Source organism: Accipiter gentilis, chromosome Z, assembly GCF_929443795.1.
Source record: "Accipiter gentilis chromosome Z, bAccGen1.1, whole genome shotgun sequence".
Taxonomy (NCBI): Eukaryota; Metazoa; Chordata; class Aves; order Accipitriformes; family Accipitridae; genus Astur; species Astur gentilis.
The window spans coordinates 75,816,307-75,835,430 of NC_064919.1; the positions used below are offsets into that span (position 1 = coordinate 75,816,307).

The 19,124-nt window shown below is 44.0% G+C and overlaps 1 protein-coding gene across 1 annotated transcript; it reads right to left on the reverse strand.

The window, feature by feature from the left end:
* Positions 1–1,030: 1,030 nt before the first annotated feature.
* Positions 1,031–18,385, reverse strand: IL7R (interleukin 7 receptor). Its single transcript, XM_049796450.1, has 8 exons — positions 18,185–18,385; positions 12,761–12,899; positions 11,260–11,414; positions 9,497–9,651; positions 8,276–8,453; positions 7,321–7,411; positions 5,335–5,410; positions 1,031–3,937 (listed from the first exon to the last, which is right to left on the reverse strand). Exons 1-8 carry the CDS (start codon positions 18,273–18,275, stop codon positions 3,434–3,436), a joined length of 1,389 nt encoding a protein of 462 aa, XP_049652407.1. The 5' UTR covers positions 18,276–18,385; the 3' UTR covers positions 1,031–3,433.
* Positions 18,386–19,124: the final 739 nt, after the last annotated feature.

A 19,124-nucleotide genomic window follows, 5' to 3' on the forward strand; every position in this document is an offset into this window, starting at 1 on the left:
TCAGGGACCAATTTTTCCAAAAGATTTAGCTCCCACAGTTCAGGCCAGATTGTCAAAGCTGAAGGAGACTGCAAGTCTCTGCACGCTTCAGAGCAGCCTAATCCCCAGAGTTATCCTGGAGGAGCTTAGCACTTGTGAAAGTTTAGCCTAACAGGACTTGACTGAACACTGCTGTAATGACCCCATTGTTGGCATTGGCTTGGTAGCCAAGGCAGTTGGATGTGGTTCAGTGAACAGGTTTCATGGCTGTTTCTGGGAGCCAGGCTCCTTCAGAAGCCTTAATGCTAACCTTTAACTCCCCTCGATTTGGCTGTGCTTGCTGCTGCTCTCATGGAAGGATAGATACTCTTTGGGATAGGCCTCATCATACACCCAGGTGGATGCCTGGAATAAAGTAACGCCATGCCTGGCATGAGTTAGCCTATCTCCTCTACTAAGAAATGCTACATTGGGATGAATGTAATTTACAAAAGGTTGCTTCGTTTTCTATCAGTTGCGTGTTTGTTAGCATTCAGCAGTGGATTAATGAAGTAACATCTCTGAGGACACAGCCTCTACAGGACTTTTCTTTACCGTACACTTTACTGTACTGCTCGTGGTGCAGACTCACGGCTGCACGCGGGATCTTGGGCAAAGCTTCTGGCTCACCTGAGCAAGTACGAGCCATTGGCAGGAGATCGGGTTCACTCATCTGATTCCCAGAGCTGTTACCTCTCCGTTTTCTAGGTAACAAGGGCTGGATGGCAGTGGGAGTCAGGATGAACAAATGCCTCCCCAGTCCAAAACATAGGGACTGGAGCTGCAGAGAGGCTTCCCTGGCTCGCAGGGTGGTAGCAATGAAGGGCAGCTGATGCTTGCTGTTATCCTACAGTGCTTTCAGGCCTCTGAGCTGTCCGGATTTATTTGGAATTTATCCTGCCTGAAGCTAGGTAGAGCCCATGGGGTTATCCTACTTTCAGTGAGGTCAGAGTAAGTCCTATGCTGATAGATGTGTATTAGAAGACTGAATTAGAGCAGCATAAATAGGTCATGCAAATATCCATGTCCTTTTAATACAGTAAAAACATTGTAAAAACAAGTTTGCAAGTTATCTAATTAAATAAGGTAATAAGACATAGAAAATAGAATGAATGTTTAAACATTAGCAGCTATGCAAAAATATGAGTACTACATAGGAAAAATATAACTATTTGAGAGTGATTAGAGTGAATAAACATCAGGTTTCTACTACTTTTCTCATATTAAAGAGCAAACATCAGGTTCCTTCTACTTTTCCAGTATTAAAGAGCAGTATATGTTTCTGGACAAACAGACTATTACACATGGGTACCTTACTGCTTAAATAGTGCAAATAGACATTTGTGTTGTCCCTTTTAATGCTTAAAAATGTGTCTATGAGTTCCAAACAAGCACAGCACATACTGTACAGATTTTTCTGATGCGCTTTTGCTTCTTCCTCTAGGACCTTTTTGTTTGTCACTGCGTTACTGGAAGAGGGTATCTTTCCAGCACAGTCTGTCTTCATCTACAATTGCACTGTGCATGTCAGCACAGTATGAGCATTACCAGCAGCTCTTTATTTTTAAAAAAATACAAGCATTACAAAGCAAATGAATGTCCAGGGCTTTCATCTTTTTTTACTGCATTAATCAATGTTTCATTTGGCGAGAAAAAGCAATAAAAACCATTCTGTAAAATGTCACTGGAATGCCTTGAGCCAAATCCTCAGCCCCTTTGCACGCAGGTACTATAAGTTTATCCCCATTTGAAAGTTTCCCTGGTGTTGGGTGGAGGTGGAGAAGGTGGAATGCTCTTGGGCGTGCTGTTTTTCTCCAGCAGGCTACATCAAATATAGTGACATCTCAGTGATTATTACCAGTCAGAACAAATTCGAGCAGCTCTGAGGATGAAAGAGGACTCTTTTTACCTTTAGGCTCTAGGAATGTGAATACATTTCAGTAAAGGAGAATTTCAAGCAACTAGAGGAACTGAGACTGCACAGTGAGGCGAACCCCAATCCCCAAGTGCAGCAAAGCTGCTTGGATTTCCCATGGCCACAGTGCTCGGTTGTCATGCAACCATGTGGCTGTAGCAGCTTTATCTCCAAGCATGTGCTCCACAATGAGCAGATCCCAGAGGGACTGTGAAGTGGCTCAGCCATCTCTGCATGGCAGCATGTGGGGAACCCCTTAGAGCTGGGCACAGAGTCCAGAGAAAGGTGAATGGGAAGGGACAGGATGCCTACTTTGTCATAATGTAAAAAAAAAAAAAAAACCAAACAAAAAACCCAAAACCCCAAACCAAATCAAAACCCCCAAGTGCTATTGCCAGCCACTTTACAGGGTATTTTTAAAAAATTGTAGGTCTTCTGATCACTGACAGGATCCATGACACTCCATCCATCTTCCTAGGTCAGATGTTGCATGAGAACATTGCCTGGCCACATTCAAAGTATTCACCTGCAGCCACAGCAATTGGGAATAATGCTAGTAAACAAACACGGTCCGTTCAGCCCTGGAAAGTACTTACATGCTGCACTATTGCTTGCACAAGAGCTGCAAAGAAAGACAGCATCATGCATTTTACAGACCCAATTCAGTTTATAGGAAGAGGTGGGACTTTGCTTTTCATTAATTTTGTTTTGTTTTCTTAGCTAAACATTGCTAGTATGTGAAAACCTGAAGATCTTTAATATATAGCACTAGCAGAAGTACCTGTGGATCCTAAAATTGGCTCTGGGGCAGATCTTTACCAGCAGCAAAAAGTACTGGCATGTAGGGGTTTTGCTTTGTTTTTATCTCTCTCTCTCAAAAAATAAATTGGTCTGAGAAAACATCTTCCTAAGATGAGTCCATGTGCTCTTTTTCCTGGGGGCTCAGCAAATTCCTTTTGCAGTGACCAAGCTCTTGAATCCTCAGGCAACTAATGCTCCATAGCCAACTCTCATTTACTGGTGTTGTGCAAACTTGTGGACTTAAGAGGAGTTACTCTTGACCTACCACTGTTTCAAAGAGATTGGATTCATTTAACTTGAATTTGTTGCCATATTTCTTGCTTAGGCATTAATAAGAGCTTAACTCTGCAACGGAGAGGTTAACAGAAGAGTTGATTAACTTTTACAAGGCATGTTCTGATCCTCAGCTAGGACTGCAGTGTCATTGCTCCAGATTAATCAGATGTGAAGATTAAAGTCAGGTTGAATTAAATTTAATTTCTGTTGCAGTGGAGATTGCTACCAGCATACCGAGAGCTGAAGTTAGGCCGCTTATCACTGAAACACGGGAGAACCCACTTCCTTGCAGGTATAACATTGCACTGAGAGCAGGGTGCATTGCGGAGGTTGGAACTCACAGGGTGCAGGAAAACAAACCAGAAAGCTGCAGTGTCCTGCTTGTGTTAGAGAAAAAACGCAATGCTCTCATTCCTGTAAGGTTTACTGAATTTTGTAGAAGCTAGACATTGTGACATAGGCTTCCTCATTGTTTGGTGACCTCATTTCACGGGTGGGCAGCATCTGGGATGCGGTGTCACCATTTAGGGGCTCTGGTCCAGGCTGGCCAGAGGGATCCTGGGGAGGAGCGGAGGAAAGGTTGAAACCATCCTTGCACAGGGGCACCTCGTTGCTGTGGCACACTTCGTATGTGCTGGAGCCGCAGTTGCCTTCGGTGGCTGCAAACTGGCTGGTACCCAGGAGTCTGTGCAGGGCTTCAGCTGGCCAGATTCCTCCATAAGTCACAGAGGGGTTTAGGTTGCTTTTGTCTGTCATCACAGGGATCATCTTCAGGTCTGATCCATTTCTAAATTTTTCTGGAAGGTTTGTCTCTGGAGCAGTTGATGGCTGCAGAAAATTTTCCAGTTCAGCTTTTGCTCGAATGCCATCCACTTTATGGATATGAACATAACCAAAACTCTCTGGGTTAAAGCTTATATCAAAATTCTGCATGGCAAAGGGAACAGCATGGTCAGTTAAACAGGGGGTATTAGCTTAAGAGAAAAGGTACTTTAATAATTCATTTGATTTTAGAAGGGTATTTATTATTTCTTTAACGCTGAAAGTAACTATGAGGAGGCTGAGCAATAGGTTAGCAGAGAATAAAATATCATGTGGCTTAAAAGCCTTTTCCACATTAATCTGAATCTACCCAGGGGCCTCCTGAAGGCAGTGTCACTGGAGTGTGTTTTACGCTCTACACAATGTGGTGGGAACAGGTGTTTCAGAGACTTTTCTGAGCCATGTATCTATTGCATGTCTGCCATTTCACAGGAATTAGTGTGCCAACCCAGGTGGTTCCCTTCAGTTTTATCTTCTTAATTTAGCAGTGAGGGAAGTAAAAGTTGGCCACGACTTCCTGAAACACATTAAGAATCCCTGCACTGAGGAGCACAGGGGGGTGGGAGAGTCATCTTAGACCTCTTATTAAATTAAGAACATGCTAATAATTTACCAACTGGAGAGAGTTGCACTGATGAGTTTCTTAGTGAAAAAATGCACTAGCCACATAGTTTAAGGCAATGGGTTAATCCCACACCTTACAGTTTATAACATCTGTCCATCTGGCTTTTATCTGGCAGAGCAGTTAATGTACTGCATGGTGTATGAGCAATTCTGCTGGCTGTGTAAGGGTACACGGGTATCACCAGGGATGTTTGCAAAGGTGCCCCATCCAGCCCCATGATCACACTTCCATAGAATCACTAAAGCATCTCGGTTGGAAAGGACCTTGGGAGTCCAGCTGGTGCAACCTTCTGCCAGAAGCAGGACCTGGACTGGGTTATCCAGAGCCCTGTCAACCCAAGCCTTGAACACTTCCAGCAAAGGAGAACCTACCTCTTCTCTGGACAACCTACACAATTTTTAATTGTTCTCAGGGAGAAAGATTTTTCTCTTACATTCAGATGAAGTTTGCCCTGAAGCAACACATGCCTCTTGCCTCTGGTCCTGTCACCATGCAGTCTTGTGGCAAGAGCACCTCCATCTAACTACACTTTAGGTATTGGAAGGTTGCGATTAGTAGTCCCCACCCTGAGCTTCCTCTTTTCTATAAACAAACTCAATTCCTTCAACCTTTCTTCATATATCAAGTTCTCCAGCCCTCTGTAATTACTTTGCACAAATCAAAGCTCAGGCACTAGTTGAATTCTCTGTTATTTCCATACCCTCAACTAGATTCTGCCTGTGAAAATGTGGACTTTCTTGTAGAAGTGTAGCAATGTAGAAGTAATTTCTGAAAGATGTCTCAGTTCATGCAGCAAATGCATGTACTAGCTCTCATGAGTGTTAGTTTTGTTCCCAATAGTCTATACTCAGGTGAAAACAACAGTGGAGGTACATACACTTTTTGGCTTCTTGCATAGTTGCTCCAGCGTTTTTTTGTGATCGGGAAGGTTTGGCCACACAGCAGGCTTGATCCTGAAACAGCAACCGTAGACGAAAAGAAGTTCAACAGCAGCAAAAGAGGGACATGTTGAGATATCAGAAGTTATTGCATCATTTGTCCTAATTCTCACAAAGCCTTAGGGTTAGCTTACATTACTCAGAATAACAACAAAGAAGTCTCAGAATAAAACAAAGACAGGGGAAGATGAGTTATGAAGGTCACTGAATACTCATTGTTTGTTTGAGTGCACAAATTGTCACAGTTAAAAGAAGACACTTCACCAAGTACTGGAAAAGCAGCAAATTATGCTGGTGAAGAACTCATTTCCATCTAGCTGTGCATCTAACAGAGTTTTGCATGGTGAAAAGAATTTCTGCAAGTAAAAAAAAGATGCTTTGGTTAAAGTGCAAATTTGCTGATATTTGCCTCTGCATGTTTACATAAGTCAAAGAACTGCACACTGTCCCACTCCTTGGCCAGCTACCTGTATCGTAGCCTTGTCCCACAGGTCTCATTTTTAGTGCTTTGATTAGGAAAATTCTTGTGTTGTGCTGCTGCAAACTCTCAGCTATGATGCATCTAGAGAATATTGCCTGACTGACATTCGATGTTGCAGTGATATAAATACAACTATAGATGTATATGAATATATATTTCATGTTATATATGTGTCTGTATATGTGAGTATATATACAAGCACATATAAACCCCTCTTCTTTTTAAAAGGGAAATCTCTGCATTCAAAAATTCTCAGCATCTAAAAGCCTATTTTTTCAGCAGTTTTACACAAGCAGAACTTCTAGCAAAGTTAGAGAACTGCAGGTGCTCAGCAACAGTAAAAAGCAAGAGCTAGAAATCTCAAGCCACATTTATAATTGCAAATAAAACAGCACCAGGGAGCATTCCCTGGCAGATAACTCCAGTGTCTAAAATGTTTAATTATTAAAATTGATCTTGGCATGGTTTGACTGGGGCCAAGGCAGTGTGTAATTCAGGAGTTAGCACAACCCAAGTGTTGTCCCCAAAAAGCAGCTTGCATGCAACCATCTCCCTGGATGTCAGTGGAGCTGGATGCCATGGATGGGCTGCTCTGAATGCTTCCCAACAGCCCTGTGCTCTCTGCCGAGTGAGGGTTTCATCTCCTATGGTTAAACTTGGGACTTTTTTGCTTCAGATTCTGGTTTCACTAGATTATCTACATATCTGTTAATTTTCTGAAATTTGTGAACTATCTATTCTATATAAACAGACATAGCCACATATTGAAAAATACATTTACAGCTATCTATGTACTGCTGTATAGCCAATATATGAAAAAACCCCAATGCAGACAAAGGACTGCCTGTGTAATGAACATATCTCCAGTCCCCCTTCTGCCATGACTGCTTTCTTGGGGGATGAAGGGCCTGGTTTTGCCACATGGCTGGCTGGATGTGGACTCGCCTGGGTGAGTGGCTGATGCCATCAAACCCTTGTTGCTGAGAGTTCTGCCTTGCTGCTTCCAAAAATGCTGCAGAGCAAACACCCTGCTGACTCAGCCTATGAAAGGGCAAGAGGCAATCTCCCCAGTATACCATTTCCACAGCTCTTGGGACTCTACTAAAACCCACAGGTCGCTTTCTTTTCCGGATCTTGCTTGAAGCTTGTGTCAAATTTGACTCCAGTGAGACACTGACTCTGTAAGTGTTTCCTGGTGACTTCAGCTCCCCAAAGGTCTGAGTGTCCTGAGCCCAAGACTGAAGTCTGCTCAGTGGCAAGTCATCTTCTACCTGCCACACCCTCTCTTGTATTGCCCACTTCTATTCTTTGCCCACCTTTGGCTTGATATAGAGGTCCAGAGATGGAAAGAGAATAGTTCACAAGGATAACAGGGAAAGCAATAAGACTGTCAGAACAGGATTGGCTTCCAACACTTTTTATGATACAAAGAGACCTAGATTACCTGTTTTCCCAAAAAGTTACCATCAGGACAATCATGACAATGGACAGCATGAATCCCAGGATGGAGAGTATTACCACGACCACACTGCTATCTAAAGAAAAACAAAGAACATCAGCCAATGCATGTAAATGTCTCACTGTTAAGCCACCGTAACTGTAACGTCTCTCCAGGCAATAAATTAGGAATTAGTGCCAAGCATTGCACTTCCCTATCATTGTACTGGTGCAGTGGTGCATTTTTCCTGCCTCCCTGAAGGAGGAAAGAGATGGACTGCCAGAGCACCAGCACTTGGCTGAGCTCCAAGCTGGGGTCCCAGGTTGGATTGAAGCAGCTAGAAGTCTGCTATCACCTCCAGCGCATTGAAGCCACCACTCATCGAGCCCTTACAGCAGCACCGAAGTGAATTCACACACAGGTGATGCTGAGGTGCTCCTGGAGACTGAAGGGACCCCAAGGACCAGAAGAATTATTCATGTTTACAAGTGCAATGATGAGATTTTATCCCATATCATATTTGTGATTAACATGCCAGGTTCACACACAAATCCAGGGCCCTGAAATGGGTCATGTTTCACTGCTTTTTGTGCCTTACCTAAAATGCTCAGTGCAAGCTGGTCCTCCTCCCTGCACGCCAACAGGCAGCAAGCAGGAGTGAGTCAGCCTTCACCTCCCTTTGCACCTCCCTCATGCCCTTACAGCAGCACTTCATCTGATTTTATCACCCATGAATGAGATTTAACTTCACGTGGAGAGTCAGTCCCAGACCAGAGTGACACAGCCACTTTCTGGGTCATCTCCTCTGGGGTGTCTGGTGCCTGTAAGACCTGAACCTGCTGTGACCACAAGCTCTTCTGTCCCCATCCCCTTGTCACTGCTGCTGCCAGGGCTGGCCAGGGAGCTGAAGACCCTTAGCTCTGCTTTCTTCAAGGTGGACCAAAGCGATTTCTGCCCTTACAGGTCTCTGTGGAGTGCAGCTCCCTTGTGGTCCTGAAGCTCTTGGAAGCGCTCCATTCACTCCACATGCCCTTAAAATAATCTCCGTTGGGCTGCGAACGTACTTTCACCTCATACGATGCATCATTTTTGAGGTTTTTCCCCAGTAACTTTACCTGAAGGTATGGTGACTCTATTGTCTAAACACACAAAAAATTCCAATTATTCTTCAAGAAGACACAGGAGAAGTATCTTTGAGTTTCAGGGAAATGTGCAAGATCAGGTACATCCCTGCAGTACTGTGCTGTTTGCTCCCTGTCTTCGGTTATTACACAGGTGGTCATCACGGCATCAGTCTAGTTTAACAGCAAGGTGGTCCAAACAGTATCAAGAAGAGAGATGAATGCTGGATAAAAGCTCTTTAGAAAACAGCTGGAAGTATTAAACATGCTTTGATACTACCAACACTGCAGTGGAAATACATGCTTCCCTGGGAGAGCTCAGAAGAGAGAAGGGGGAAAAAATGTTTGTGCAGCATAAAAAGACAACTTTTGAAAGAGCAGCTACAGGAAAGAAGCTGGAATCCCACAGTGCAGCTCTGGTGCTCTTCATTTCCATGTATTTGGTTACCTGCATTCTTTTTCTAGTTACGGGTCTCCTGTGTTCCCTCTGCAAAAAACAGGTGTAGTCCACGCTTTCAAACACACACACCCCCCCCCACCCCCATCTAGACTAGTGTTTGCACGGCTGCCCAAACCAGATCCAGTTCACAGGCAGCTGCAGCCTGAAACGTGGTCTGAGGGTGGAAGAGCTGCAGGGCTGCACCTAAAGCCTGGAGAGGCTCAGTGAAAAAGGGACATGAAGAAACTGTTGTTGAGTAAGAGAAGGAGTCATATGATTTACTGACTGACAAGCACAGAAAATAAGAGCAAAACCACCACAGCAAAGAGCAAGCCATCCAAACACTTAGGAGGGCTTATTACATTATGTCTTCTCCTCCCACTGCAAAGCCCAAATGAATGAAACTTTGTTAGCCTGGAGAAGCGTCTAATACACATGGGTGCTGTCAGTGGGGAACTGTTTCAAGTGATGAAATTTCCAAACACCAAATATTGCATCTTTCCAAGTTTTCAGCTGGAGAACTGTAGAAATGCAGATTTGAGGGTTTCTACCTGATACTGGTATTTCTGATAATGTTTAATTTCAGAAAATAGTGTAAGTTCACCAACACATCATCGCTTACCTTCCAAGTACCTTCTTCCTGTCGATAGGCTATTTGGTGTATTAATTTGTCCTTTAAGTATTTCTTCCATGAGTGTGGTGTACTATAATGAATAAGATATTCATTTGCCTCCTTTTGATATGTGATGTTTATATTGAACGGTACTTCAGGCTTAACTGCAAATGATAAAAACCCCGAATATAACAGGAGTAGAACAATGTTACTACAAAATAAACAGGTTTTGAAAAGTCAAAACAAAGTCCACTTCAAGTTACAACCCCTGCAGGGTGACCTACCTTGAGCGAGGGCTGGCCTGAGCTGGGTGAGCCTCATGCTGAGCCCCAGCTCATCCTTACACCTTGGTCCTGAGAGGGGCTCGGTTTTGAGCTGCTGGAGCAGCAGTGTGACCAGCAGGGATTGTGCTTCCCAGGGATGTGACATTTAGTCTTGGAAAGCAATTCCTGAGCTTGCTCACCCCTGCGATAGCACTGCTTGATGTGAAATTCAGTCCCTCTAACCAGTGCTGTGAGACAGAGATCCCATGGCAAAACCCATCGCTGCTCTGGGAGGAAGGCACTGCGGAGGTTAGGGGTACAATTGCCGGGACAGAGGAAGGGACACAAAGTTTAACAGTGTCCGTCCCCCCCCAGAGGGGACTGTGGCTCCAGGCCCTTGCTATGAATCCACACTTGACCAGGTTTGCAGAAGACTGTGTCAAATGACCATCTATGCAAGTACAGTCAAGTCCAAAATGCAGCCCTCAGGACTCTTTCCAAGCTGTGCCGGAGCTGGATGTGACTGAGGTCTGCAGGGACTGGTGTCTGTGCCACTGAGGCTTCCCAAACGTGCCATGTAAAGTCCATCAGCTCTCACAGGAACAAAGAGCCCACAACTCTCTGCTTTCTGGCATATAGCCAGAAATTATGGCCACTCCTCCTGCAACCCCCAAATATTTAATCCTTCCATGCAGAGCCCACAGTTTCTAGAGGAGACACCACCAGAGGTGGTCCAGGCTGGCCCATAAACAGAGGTAATGTAAGATTGTCATAAAATTATTGGACCGGGGCAGAAATGTTTCGTAAGAGATTGATGTCTCAATGCCTATTGCCAAAAGGAGGCAAAGCAATGTGGCACCAGAGCAGAACAGAGCTGCCCTACGTGGGCTTCTCTGCAACCCTCAAATGAGACCAACTCCCAAGAGGGATAGGTCCTAAGAAGCCCCTCTTTCTTGGCTCAGGCAGGTTCCCAACATGGCTTTGACAAGCCCATTCATGGGCTCTCGTTGTCCCTTCTGCACTGAAGGATGCCTGATCACCTCATTCAAACAACAGGCTCCACCACGAAGCAAGGTGTGAAAAAGTGAAATCTTGCAACCTTGCATGCCCTGTGCTACTGACCTCATGCTAGACTTGGGGTGGTCAGTCCTGAAACCGCAGTCCCTAGTAAGAGAGGAACAAAATGTCCCTGCTTGACAGTTCATCCACGCTCAGGAACAGCTGCTTTGCCCATGTGCATGATTCAGTCTACGTTCAGGTCTGGGCAGAGTGTTACAATAAGCCAGAATTCAGCTGCACATATTGAATGTAGGTTAATCATGTTTGGCTTTGAAGCAAGTGGAACACCACAGTCTGCCCACACTCCAATCCAGGCTACACGACCTGCTAGGACACTATTTTGTGCTGCCTCTATGTCGTACAGATTCACACTTAGGTTTTGCACTGGGCTATTTTTTTCCCCCAGTAACCCCTCTATCTTAAAATTGTCCAAAATTTTAAGTGTCTTACCAATGTCAGTTACAACCAGACTCCTGCAGACCCTTCTCTTCATCTCAGAGACCATGCAAATGTCTTTATTTGAGAGTATATCAGTGAACTGTAAGAAATACGCATCTTCCTGTTTCTCCATATTGAAGCACACATAATTGCTGTCTTCCTTGGTACTGTTGACCAAAGCAAGACAATGTTAATTTCTTCTCAGTCTTACTGTAACATAGTAAGGGACGAATCCTGGTTGCTCATTTCACATTAACTGAAGTGACACTCCATGTGAAATAAGAAAAAACACCATGTAAATAAGGAGTTTAAAAGATTGGTAGTGTTTTTCCTTGTGGTCTTTGAGCACAATAATCAAGTGACCTGAGTCACAGTAAGAGTCCTGGAGCTCCCCAAGAAAAAAATGCAATTATTAAATTGGAGATGTATGTGTTCAAAACCTTTGTATCTTTAAAAATTGTCTTACTGCCGCCATTTTTAAATATAGACCAATAGGTTTAGATGCTCACTGAAGATAAAGAGAAATGTCTTATTGACTGAAGTGGTAGAAAATACAGGGCCAACAGTCAGCCAGCCCATGAAGGAGTCACACGGTACAGTTTCAGAGGTGGAAATATATCTCTGTGTTCCTGCATCTGTGTGACTCCTGTGTTTGAGAACTGTCATAAAATTTGACTCAAAATCCAGAATAAATCCCATGCAAATAGAAAAATTCTAATAAATTAGGTGAAAAAAAATTAAGTACTGATTAGAATAGCAAGGTAAAAAAAAATCCACGTCTTTTTCTGGAAGCTGGAGAACTTTCAGTTTCAGGAAAAACAGGCAAAGGGAGAAGCAGAAGTATGCTAATGAGACAAAATCTGATCTTCTTTGGCTAGGTGCATCAGTTTAAAAAAAGGTGGAAAAGAGTTTCAAGGCCTTGAAGAGAAGTGGTGACGACTGATGTGTTTGGTAACTGTTGGGGTTTTGCATACTCGTTCTAGTGTGTTTTTGTGTGTCTGTGTGTGCGAAGACAATTGCTTTACTTTTATATTGACTTAAATAAAGGCATTTTCCCTGTGGTGGAATATCAGCGTTCTTGCCAAATAATTTTCTGTGGAAAGGATCTGCCTCTTCAAAAATATTTTTACTTTTCCTGTGATAAAAGCTACTTTGGGGATTTTTTAAGTATCATTTAATTTAAAGGAAAAATTATCTCAGTTCATGCTGGGCTACATCCATACTACAGGTGCTCCAGAGCAACAGAGGCAAAATCAGGACTGTTGGAGGCATTATAATGTCCTTTACAGACTCTTCCAGCTGATTTTTTTTTTTTCTTATTAGGGAGTTATGTTCTCTTTCAGTAAACTCTTCTTCTTTGCTGAATACAGTATTCAAACTTGATAAAACGCTCTGAAACAGAATTTTGTCTAACTTTGCTGCTCCTGTTTCCCAGCATATGGCAACATGACTTACTGGTGCTCAGTAATTTGCTTCCCAGAAGTTTACCTGAAGATGGACTGACAGCACTTACCACAGGGCCAGGCTATAGTTAGTGTGGTGAGGAGGCAACTCGGTAAAATTGCAGGTTAGGCTGCTATAGGAGTCCTTAAATTCTAGCTGGCTGAAGCAGTCGAATTCAAAATTGTCTGGTTCGTCATCTCCAAAAGTCCCTGAGGAGACATTCACAGGATGTTACTGAAGCAAACCTGTGAAAGTATTCAATTTGCAGCTCCCTTGTATAGGAGGCTTTTTCTTTATGTAATTGCCTGAAAGGAAGAGGATCAACCAACCTGTTTTGTAAGAAGCAAAGAAAGCTTGTTCAAAATGAAATTAAAAGCTACTCGCACCTTTCAAGCTTGCTCTCCCTGCATGCCAGCGAAGCCCACCCACTAACGATGCACAAAGGTACATTCTGCATCATCTGTCTGTGAACTATAAAAAGACATAGCATCACAGATGGTTTGGTCAGATGAGACACTCTGTGTCTGTTCTTTTCTATTAATCATGGGCAAAGATGGGTGCTGATGTCACACCTGCGGAAACCTCTGTGAAAAAGCCCCAGGGTTAAGTGCAAAACAGAGAAAATACATTGTCCACTCTGCAGCTTAATTCCTCCTAAGTTTGAGCCAGGGACAGGGGAATTCTCATTTTAAAAGTTATAGGTAAACTTTATACCCATATAAAAGCAGAACCTACTCCATCTGAAAATCATCTCGGAACTTTCTCAAACAGGTTTTCCTATTAGGAACCACAAAATGTTGCTATCCTTGGGCATGCAAAAGGGAGCTAGATGTATTCAGGATGCCTGTTAAAAAGCAGAATATTCAAGTCAAGGACCAAAACACTCTTAAAAACAAACAGATCAGAAACGCTGCGTCTACCCATGCTGTGACAGTCTGGCTTGTTACCAGGTTTCTGAGAAGACTGGAAAATTGATATGGGTTGTTTTAGGAAAGCAAGAGTATTTGGGGGTCATGAGGCAATTAAGCCTCATTTTGATTGTACTGCAAGGTTTTCTGAAATGTCACAAATTTGGGCTCAGGAGGGAATGCTCAGACTTTCTGCCAGAACACGTGGCTTCCTGCAAATTAGCTTTGATGACTAATAAAACAATCATGATTTGAGTAACAGCATATGTCTCAAGTCCTACACTTGGCAGGTATGAAGTCAGTGAAGCAAAAACTGATGCTTCTGAGAGGAGTCCTCTCTGGTGGAAACTACCAGTTCAGCCTCATTTCACGAAATCTCACCCACTGTAGCCGAGCGGAGAGGGAAATGGTTATTGCCATGATCCCTTGAGCAGATACTTGGGACAGGAATGCCTCTGTCTCCTTTCACCGGTGGTAAAGGGTAGCTGTGATGACACATAACCCTCTTCCCTGTGTCCAGGGACTACTCCCAATCCCCTGCGTGGTCTTCTCCTACCCACTCCTCAGATGTGTCCTTGCCATGCGGGGCACCCGCCACGGAGAGAAGACGACCTTGGCTGCTCCGGCGATATCAGTGACTCATACTCACAAGCAGTGTGGGGAAATGCCCATGGAAACATTTCCAATGGAAAATCCCTCCCAGAGAAAATGATGGTCATCTCTGCTGTCACCCAGGTGAATTGGATCACTGAGAGGTGACCAGCTACTTGGATACTGTGATTCATAGTCCTGCTGGTGATGTCCTCTGATCCCTGGCCAATCCTGCCAGTGTACAGGGAGACCCAGACCTTGTCCAGCATGGGGTTACATCTGAAGATCCAAAATGGTCATGGTTTGACAGCAGAGGGAAAGCAGGGGAGAGTTGTTTCACTGTTTTAAAAAGTAAGCAAAGAGTATCACCCCACAGGGTCACTATTAGCAGTGCTTTCTCCTGACCTCGGAGCTGAGGTGTATCTGGAGTCAGGTTGTGAATAAGAGAAGAAATTCAGAAGTTAGTCAGGAATGCAGAGAAAACCACAAAAGCAGTGCGGTCAGGGGCTAGGAAGGGAGCTGCTCCTACCAGCACCCGTGGTGGGCAGCAGGAGGGATGGGAGCATCCGATGCTGCACTAATCCAGAACCCAGAGGCAGATCTATCCCCCGAGCTAATATTTAGTGGCCATTTGCCACCATGAGCAATCAGTGCTAAAAAGCAATTTCTGGTCTTCCCTTCTCACCACAGCTTTGGTGGGGTCTGTCCCACAGGGGGCCGAGCTCTCCCTGCAGGACAACGAAATGCGATGTCTTCCACCAGCGCTGCTGCTTTGACGGCAGTGGCAGACACGGACAAAGCAGGTGCTGTACAAATCTGCTCTATTTGACCGTCACATTCAAGAGTGAGACACAGAGGTCAGTGCAACCGTAGAACAAGCCCTGCAGCCGTTTCACACAGGTGAGAGTCTTGATCAACACAGCCCTGAGCCATCAGGGCAGACATATGTGTACAGAAATGCATATTACGTAGAGTTACATATTTGTGGGTAAAAGTGTGTGCACATAGATATACATATATTCAAAATTCAGGGAATAACAAGTAAGCTGAAATGAATCTGCATAAAGTGGACCGCCCCCACATATTTTATATATGAGATATATATATATCTCTCTCTCATTTATGTAGATATACGTACCTAAAGCTCACATGCACAGATACGTCACATTTTATGCCTCTCTAAGACTTTACTTGCAACTACCAGGAGACTGGCTTATTTATACTCAGTTACCTCAAGACAACATTAAAACTTAAGAATCAGCATGACTGATGTTCCTTTATATAAGAGAGACATGATGCTTGGTGCTCTCTGTGTATGCAATTACATATACCAGATTTTGCATAAACACACAAACCTGATAATCATCATATTAATAAATGGCATATCAGAAAAAAATCTTCCAGATGTCTGCTACTGCTTTGCCGAAAAGTGACAGAAATTTTAATTCATTCTCTATCAGGCTGACAGCAAAATGAAAGGAAAGAAAAAAAAGTTTACTCTTGCAGTTTAAACAGCCATTTAATGTTTAATCAGCGTGGTGTACCTTTGCTGCCGCACTGGAAGGAAAGTTGACTTTACCTCTTTGATGCTGAACTTTCACATTGTGATTACGTGGTTCCTTATTCATGGAAATAATATCCTAACCATAGAATATATGATAATTAAACCTCATGAATGGTGTTAAGTAAGCAGTCTGACGTTCATTTTCTGGCATGGTTCCTCCATGGGCTGTCAGTTTTTGTCTAACATAAATATGCATGTAGCCTAAACTTCAGAACCACCACACATGAATGTGTTTGCTGTGTAAATGTTTTTGAAGACTCCAGCATGACTCACACTGCAAAAGACTCTTTACACAATTAAAAGTTTACAAGACTATATTTTATTTCCTTGAGCAGCCCAGACCAGGCAGAGCCCTGAGCCCGGGTCTGCTGAAATCAAGGTGGGGCTTGAGATGGGGAGATTCTAGTGGGAGAAAGACTGTGCGCATAGCTACAGCCATGGCAGGTCCCTCACAGAAATGGTTGCCTCTTGGGTTTGGGGGAATTTCCAAAGCCAATGAAGTGACTGTTTCCACGGACAGAGTAATGCGAAATCTCTAGTGCCGATCTGATTCAGGCAGAACTCGTTTTAATGACAGCAGTTTTGATGTGGGTTGGACAAACCATACAAGTCTGGGTAGGAGGACCACTGAAGCCAGCCACCCTGCCCGTGAGACCCCGCAGCCTGCTGCCCCCCGCTCCCCCTGCCCCTGCCCTCCTGTGCTTCCGCAGCTGCCCCTTCTTAGCTCTGCTTGTGGGTCTCCTGGGGCTTTTGGGGATCTCCACCACCTCTGCCAGGCTGGGGGACAGCGCTTGGGAGGCAGTCTGCCACTCAGAAAAGAGGAGGAGATGAAGGCAAGTGCTGCAGTGAGCTTTTCCCTCCTCTGCCCATAAGAAGGGGTGAGCTCATCCCTGCGTTGGCTGGCGGCACTTTGCTGGGAGGCAAGGCAAGTCGGAAAGGTGAAGAGTGAAAGCCAAACATCCACGATGGGTGATTTTACCCGGGGTTGTTTAATTTGTTGGCCAAATCCATGAGACTCATAAAGAAGTCATAAAAGCTGCTAATTGCTCAGTGGGGTTTTTCTGAATCTGTTTGTCTTTAAGTCTAAACAAATTACGGTTTACTGGAAGTTAGTGACAAAACAAGGAAATGTCTGGCCATATCTGCTTCTGAGAAGCCCTGAAAATTTCAGTGACATCAGGGATAAATCACTAGCATTGACCGTTCACCACCGTAGCTGCTTGCAAAGCTGGCTCTAAAGAGCTGGAGATTGTATAAAAAAAAAGGCAAATAGAAAAACCAAGGTTGTTAGACGCAGTTCTGAGCCGCTGCCTCTTTTCTTCTGACGAAAAAACCTATCATGCATATCCTATCTATGTATAAATGTATCTGTGTACATATGTGTGCACATATGCATGTTATAATATATGACACATGGGAAAATGAGATTCCCTACCTGTAAGATAGCATAGGAACACAGCCATTATCTTCCTAAAACTGAAAAAACTCTCTTGCTCCCAAACAATGGAGCCCAAAACCTATCAGTAACTGAGCAACTGCCTGTGTCCTTCAGGCAGAGTGCAACCAGCTCTGTCACTGCTGTTTGTTTAGTATTAGACAAGTAAGAGTTTAACAGATCTAGGACTGAATCTGTAAATCCAGTTTTTCGGCTCCCTTTTGAGAAAAGGGACAGCTGACTGAAACAGTGGTTTTATCGCTGCTCTTTATGTTTTGATTTTTTATTTTGATGCTGCTGAATAATTTCCACTTCTCTGAATGAGAAAATGAAATCTGCAATAAACCTTAACTTAAACTGTTGAATTAATTTATAATTATTTGCTGAGTAAGGGAGGAATGGTCTTAGTGACAGGCTGTGAGAACCTCCAGTTTAATTGCTGCTTCAGCCCTACTCTGAGGGAGACTGGGACTATCTCCCAGATGTATCCGATGCAATTGCTTGAAGAAAAAGGGAAAAAGTTTGGCTTCTGAAGTGGAACAGTTTGGGACAAGTTTGAGGTACGATGAAACATTTTCTTTGGAGGAAACTGCCAAGAACAAGAGACGCCAGAACCTCACCCCTCTCTGATGGCAGCTCAGAGTGACCATGGGCTGCAGAAGAGTGAAGCGGTTCCCCGTGCCCAGGCATAATTCCTCACATGAACACTAGACACAACAAGAAAGGATTAAACAGGTCTGATCTTGCATGGCCTCTACATACAGCTATGGTTTCTGTCATTTCATACAAATCTGGATGTTGCAAGGACAGCAGACTTGGGAATTGAATTAAATAGGTATCGTCCAGCTCCACATCTGCCTCAGGTACTGGCACTAAAAGAAAGATACTGGAGGCTAAAACACTAACACATTTAACACAGCAGTTGCATTTTGGAGCTCTTAACTCAGGTTTTTCAAGATCATACATGAGTGGAAAGATGAAGATGAAATGACTCACCATCACCATCCGCTGAGGTGCAACCACTTTCCCCAAAAGTGGTGTGAAGAAACAAGACGAAAATGCTCAATACTGTACTCATCTGTGTCATCCTGAGCAGGCTGCATGTGTGCAGTATGTGTGTGTGTGAAACCCGCGCTCACTTACTTTATACTAGACACAGAACAAACCCATTGCATGATAAAGAGACCGCAGGCAAGGGGAAATGTAAACATGCCGACAAGGATGACTAGTGGCAGAGAGCAGGAAGCCAGCGTGAAGATATTTGCAGAACTTTTACTTTGAAACATGCTTCCCACTTCAAAACTAAGGACCTTCTGGATCAGACTTATTGAGCCAAATCTGGTCAAGTCCTGTGTGTTGGGAGCATGTTTCATGAATGGTGGTCCTGGCTTGGCTAGCGGGATTTTTGCTGCTGATTTCCCTGAGAGCATGGTTTAGTCCTCTCATCCACTTTCCTCTCAATGGCAGGCCACAGGTCCAAGGGAAAAAAATCTTCCAGCTGTGAAACACTAACTGTGATTGCTGTTGTTTATTCTTCAATTGTTAGTATCAAAAGAAGCGTGACCAGCAGGTCGAGGGAGGTGATTCTGCCCCTCTGCTCTGCTCTCGTGAGACCCCACCTGCAGTACTGTGTCCAGCTCTGGGGTCCTCAGCACAGGAAAGACGTGGACCTGTTGGAGCAGGTCCAGAGGAGGGCCACAAAAACGATCAGAGGGATGGAACACCTCTCCTATCAGGAAAGGCTGGGAGATTTGGAGTTGTTCAGACTGGAGAAGAGAAGGCTCCAGGGAGACCTTGTTGTGGCCTTTCAATATATAAAGGGCACTTATAAGACAGAGAGAGAGAGGCATTTTACCAGGGCCTGTAGTGACAGGACAAGGGGAAAGTTTTAAAATGAAAGAGGGTAGATTTAGATTGGACATAGGGAAGAAATTTT